The sequence below is a fragment of the Chenopodium quinoa genome, unplaced genomic scaffold, assembly GCF_001683475.1.
Source record: "Chenopodium quinoa cultivar QQ74 unplaced genomic scaffold, ASM168347v1, whole genome shotgun sequence".
Lineage (NCBI taxonomy): Eukaryota > Viridiplantae > Streptophyta > Magnoliopsida > Caryophyllales > Amaranthaceae > Chenopodium > Chenopodium quinoa.
This window is the reverse complement of record NW_018744537.1, coordinates 407,311-413,342: the sequence shown is the minus strand read 5'-3', so window position 1 is coordinate 413,342 and position 6,032 is coordinate 407,311. Positions and strand designations below refer to the sequence as shown.

General features: G+C 33.3%; 1 protein-coding gene across 1 annotated transcript; it reads left to right on the top strand.

Annotated features, from left to right (window-relative positions):
* Positions 1-2,904: 2,904 nt before the first annotated feature.
* LOC110698456 (3-ketoacyl-CoA synthase 4-like) lies at positions 2,905-5,491 on the top strand. Its single transcript, XM_021875888.1, has one exon. It carries the CDS (start codon positions 3,747-3,749, stop codon positions 5,271-5,273), a length of 1,527 nt encoding a protein of 508 aa, XP_021731580.1. The 5' UTR covers positions 2,905-3,746; the 3' UTR covers positions 5,274-5,491.
* Positions 5,492-6,032: the final 541 nt, after the last annotated feature.

Here is a 6,032-nt window from a genome sequence, read left to right as displayed (position 1 = left end):
GCATATAATGAACCCTATAGATTATTTAACTTAACCACGTACACAAGCCAACACTTTAGAGGAGAAGAAAAGATAAGAGAATTTTTTTATCATAAACACAATTATATTGGCGATATTCGTATTAGAATATATCTTCAATTTGTTTGCTCCTTACAAATAATCCAACATGAGGGGGATCGGATCTCGTCCAATTTAGGGCTATTCCATATCGATTTTAGGAGTATTGTTAAGAACCTTAGATTATTAATCTGTATTAATTTTTATTTGCATTACCCTCAAAATCAATGTATAAAAACTTCATCTTACCGCTTGCAGAGTGTAAACATATAGTTAAACGCATAGTCATTTAACCAAGTAAATTTTATTTTGTTATTCGCATGGATTTTTTTTCACATCTATTACAACAACAAAGTCGAATTTGTGGGTTGTGTGACATGAGGGAGCCCCAATTTATCTTTGTGATAAACAAAAACCGTTTATTTAGTGACATTTCTGCAAATAAATTAACATAAAATTCCAGTCAACATGACATTTTCGTAAATAAATTAATATTAGTAGGCCCACATTTAATAAAAAATTGTTGATTTATTTACAAAAATGTCACTAGATAAACATTTTTTTGTTTATCATGAAAATACATTTGTATTTTCTCCACATTAAACTCGCAAGGTGAATTTTCTACCATCACCACTTAAATCGCTTGGTAGGGATCTAGGGACTCTAGGGAGTAGTAGCTCAGCAGCCGAGTTATGGTGTAGTTGATGGAATAAGCATATTACTGCAAAAGAGTAAATGGTGCACAAGGGCTGCATTGACATCAGAGACACAAAGGTGTGCCTGTGTTTGTGGGGTGTAAACTTTAAAGCGCGCAAGACGTAAAGGTCTACTCCGTACATGTTTAAATTTTCTGTGGACTGGAGTACCCAAACTTAAAAGCCCAGAATAATCAAAATTGTACAGTAAATATGCTCGCTATTTCGAGTAGCTTTTACTTTTGAGGCGTTGAATATTTCTACTTTATCCATTTCTTTTCAGCAATTTTACTAGACCAAGCGTTTCCATTTATACTTTATTTTATTAGATTTTGTTAACGAATGCCTCTGATGCGTTAGATAACCCTTTAAGATATAGGAGTAGTTTCTAAAATGACATTAATTTGAGAATGCATGTCAAAATCATGCGTCGATTGGTGTAATTAATGTTTATTTTAAGTTAATATTTTTACTTTTAGTTATCTTATCCAACACCCCTGAGACGTTCGTTAGCTTTTGCATATTTTATTCATGTTTGTCAATACAATTTAGGCAATATTACATTACAAAATACGTAAGACGCTAATAAAAATATATTTTAAATATTGTAATAAAAATTGTTTGACGAACACCTTGAATAAAAATGTGATACAAATGAAAATTGAGATATTAATTTGAGTATTATGTCAAAATAAGGTGCTACGAGTAAATTTTTTTAATTACAAAAATAAGGTGCTAATTTGAGATGATTCTTTTTAACTTGAATTATCAACCAAACATATAATGTAGGTTATAGAAATATGACTTAATAATGATGTCATATGACTCTTCTATCAATTAATTAAATAAAATTTTTAAAATTAAAATTAATAATCAAATACCATAGTCAAACGTTGGTACAATTTTAAAAAATTGTTTTAACTTTTAAGCATGACATTTTATTTTATTAATTTTTTTTTTATTTTTTTGTGGAATTTAAGCATGACATAAACACCAAATAATTCTTCTTTGTAATAACGTCAAGCTTGAAATTTGTAGTATGTGGTCAAGCGAGCTATTTTAACATATCCAAAAATCAAAATATTCTTTTTTTTTGTCAATACCTATTAGTAAGGAAATGGCCTTTTCAATTTCTTAATCAACCTTAATAATTTGAAGTTCACATTTCCAACTCGATCTCAAAACCACACACTTCGCTGTAGATGCTTAGCCACATTGAGATTGTGGTAGACAACAAATCACATTTGTGATTCTTCCTATAATATGTCAATTATCGGAGTATTAAATTAGATAACCTTTCCTGGCTCGTGTATTAAAAACCGGAAGATGCATGTTAAAATGTTTGATGTTACTCTAGTAAAAAAAAAAATGTTTAATTATCAACTACGAAATATACGTTCACTTTTTAGTTGTCAATTATCGGAAGATGCATGTTAAAATGCTTTGACAACTTGACATGTTCAGGAAGTGCTATAGACAAGTCTCTTGATGGTAAAAAAAAAAATCTATATAAAAAATTATTTAATGTAAATATTTATCGAACTTAAATTATTTTTGTTGGACTTAGTTTTTTTTACAGTCAATCTTGTGATCTCTAGGTTACAAAGTGAATTCTAACTTGGTACTATATATGTATGTTATGGAGTAGTTCTATTCCGTATTGTATTACTTTATAACCATTATGATACTCCATATGATTTACTTCATCTAATACTTGTAATAATATGCTTGATGAAAAGGAAAGAGAGGGATGGATTTCCCTCACTTTTGATGTTACTGAAAATTTAGGCCTTGTTCTCATACCTAATTTTTACTAAACTGAAATTATTTTTAATGAATTGTAATAATAATTTTTGTTGAACTTAAATTAATTTTAGTGAGCTGAAATTGATATTATTGAATTGAAATAATTTTATTGATTAAATCTTATTTTAACAAATTCTCTATTATATTTGTTCGTTAAGGTTGCTGATTTTTCCTATACTAAACTAATACGGAGTATTAAATTAAAATTATTTTCACTGAATTTTATTTTCTTAAAGGTGAAATTCAAAACCTAACCGATATCTAATCTGATTAAAAAGAAGGTAAAAAACTTTGAAAATTTGAAACCATTTATGTCACCCTCAGCAAAGGGACTAAGAGTACACAAATCAAGAAAAATTAAATTAAGCTTAGCTATAAAGCTGTACAAATATAGAAAACAATTTTAAAAATCAAATATAGCGTACAATACTTTTCAAACTCCAAATAATCAATTCACTCAAACTCTTGCATTGAATGCATTCTTATTAAAATAACCCCAAATCAAATCAAAACAATTAATTAGTCATTAAACACCCTGATTATTACAGTATTATTAAACCCAATCATTCATTCAATCATTCTTCCCCTTTTCTCTGTCCACCCCACATAACTCAGAAAACCAGCAGAAATTAACAGAGAAATTGTACAGGAAGTAGGAGTTTTCACCAGCATAGAAACATCAATTTTTCAGCCAATTAAAAAGGTATACTTTAAATTTCTGCAACACTTACTTCTTTATTTTATATTTTTCACAAATCAGTACGAGGAAATATTAAACCCACGATACCAATTTGTAATATCCCGGAATAGAATTTATGTACTCGTTATTTACTTCCGAATGTGTAATTATTTACTACGGATATACATTTGGTTGTAACTACCATTTCCAAACCTTACCCACTTCGCTTCGTCAGCCATTTTCAGTACCTTCAGATCTTCTCCCTCACCCTAAATCTCTCTCCTCTGTTTTTATATATCCCCGCAAAATCAGTGAGAATGTCACAATATTAACACTAACCCATTTCAATTAACCACCTTAATCACATTTCCCACCGCCTCTTTTCCTCCATTTCCATTGCCTTTAGATCTTCTCTTTTTACTACACACATTTTCTCTCTCCTCCTCTGTTTTTTATAAGCACAAAAACTCCCAAAAAACTCAAAAAACCAAAATCAACCCACAAAAATCATGCCGGAAAACACCCAATCTCCGTCGTCTAACGGCGTTCAGATCCGCCAGTTACGGCGTTTGCCGGACTTTCTTAATAGAGTGAATCTCAAGTATGTTAAACTTGGGTATCATTATTTAGTGACTCACTTAATTACTCTTTGTTTAATTCCATTAATGGCGGTAATATTAATTGAAGTTTCCCAGATGAAACACGACGACGTTTACCAGCTTTGGCTTCACCTTAAGTATAATCTTCTTAGTGTTATTACTTGTTGTACTGTTATTGTATTTGGGTCCACGGTTTATTTTATGACCCGACCCAGATCCGTTTACTTGGTGGATTTCTCACTGTATCATCCACCAAGTCAGTTGAGGGTTACTTATAAGGATTTCGTCGAACATTCCCGGTTAACCGGGGATTTCAACGATTCGTCTCTTGAATTTCAAAGGAAAATTCTAGAACGTTCAGGGTTAGGAGAAGACACAGTGGTTCCTATAGCAATGCACTCGATCCCCCCGCGCCCCTCTATGCAGGCGGCGCGGGAGGAAGCCGAGCAGGTTATGTTTGGTGCATTGGACAATCTCTTTGCTCAAACGGGCGTTAAGGTTAAGGACATTGGTGTACTTGTTGTGAATTGTAGCCTGTTTAATCCGACACCGTCTTTGTCCGCTATGATAGTGAACAAGTATAAGTTACGTGGTAATATTAAGAGTATTAATCTTGGAGGAATGGGGTGTTCTGCAGGAGTTATCGCAATTGATCTTGCGAAAGATTTGTTGCAAGTGCATAGGAATACTTATGCTGTTGTAGTTAGTACGGAAAATATTACACAAAACTGGTATTTTGGGAATAAGAAAGCAATGCTTATTCCTAATTGCTTGTTTCGTGTAGGGGGTGCGGCAGTATTGTTGTCTAATAAGCCTAGGGATAAAAGCCGAGCCAAGTACCGCCTTGTTCATACAGTCCGGACTCATCGTGGGGCGGATGATAAGGCGTTTAAGTGTGTGTATCAAGAACAAGATGAGATTGGTAAGACCGGGGTTTCGCTTTCTAAGGACTTGATGGCTATAGCCGGGGATGCACTTAAGACTAATATTACTACGCTTGGTCCGCTTGTGCTACCTATAAGTGAACAATTGTTGTTCTTTTTTACCCTTGTTGCTAGGAAGTTTTTTAATGTAAAGATCAAACCGTATATTCCCGACTTCAAGCTTGCGTTCGAGCATTTTTGTATCCATGCCGGAGGAAGGGCTGTGATCGATGAGCTTGAGAAGAACCTGCAGCTGAGCCCGGTCCACGTTGAAGCGTCTAGGATGACGCTTCATAGGTTTGGGAACACGTCTTCGAGTTCGATTTGGTACGAGCTTGGGTACATTGAGGCTAAGGGGAGGATGAGGAAAGGGCATAGAGTATGGCAAATAGCATTTGGGTCTGGATTTAAGTGTAATAGTGCGGTTTGGCAAGCGATGAGGAATGTTAAGCCGTCACCTAAAAGTCCTTGGTTGGATTGTATTGACAGGTATCCTGTTGAGATTCATAGTTAATTATAATAATTCAAGTGCACCAATATAAAGTTGAAAAAAAGTGGGACAAATGTTCTTGTTAGACAACTTTTAGTCTTCTATTTATTTTTATTAGTATTGTATTCCTAGTGATTTCTATGTTGTAGAAACTAGAAAGGGTGGATGTGGGTGTTTATTTTGTGAAATGTCAACTTGCCAGCTTATGATCGTGCGCTTAATGTTGATGTTCTATTCCCTTACCTCATCTTATTTACTTGTCTTATTTGATCCACACATACATGATACTACGTATAAAAAGAGTTAAATGACACCAGTCAAATGCGATAGATGTAGTATCAAATTTAATGTCATTTTTTTTAGTCTTAAAAGTCTAAATTTCTCGTTTTTAGAATAATTTATTCCATTGAGCTAGAAATATATGGCTAATTCTTAACTTGCAATTGTTTGTTTAAGTAAGTGATTGTTGATGCAGCTGCACATATTATAAACTCGTTCATCTGTGCAGGGAGTTGTGTAATTTGTGTTGGTCCCATCTCCCATGTAGTTTAAGCTTGTGGAACAAGAAAATTTTCTAAAAGTTTCAATAATCTGGGCTGGGATTGTTAAATTAGGTGAAAGGGGATCATGGCTCTGAATTGTTCAACGCTTAGGAAACTTCCTTCTTCACCTAATCACCTGCCAAAAAATACGAAAGGAGAATTTTTTGTAAGGTTAGTTTTAATCTTAGTCTGGTACTCTCTATTTAAGAATCACTTCGCTGGTGACTTGTATACCCGTGTG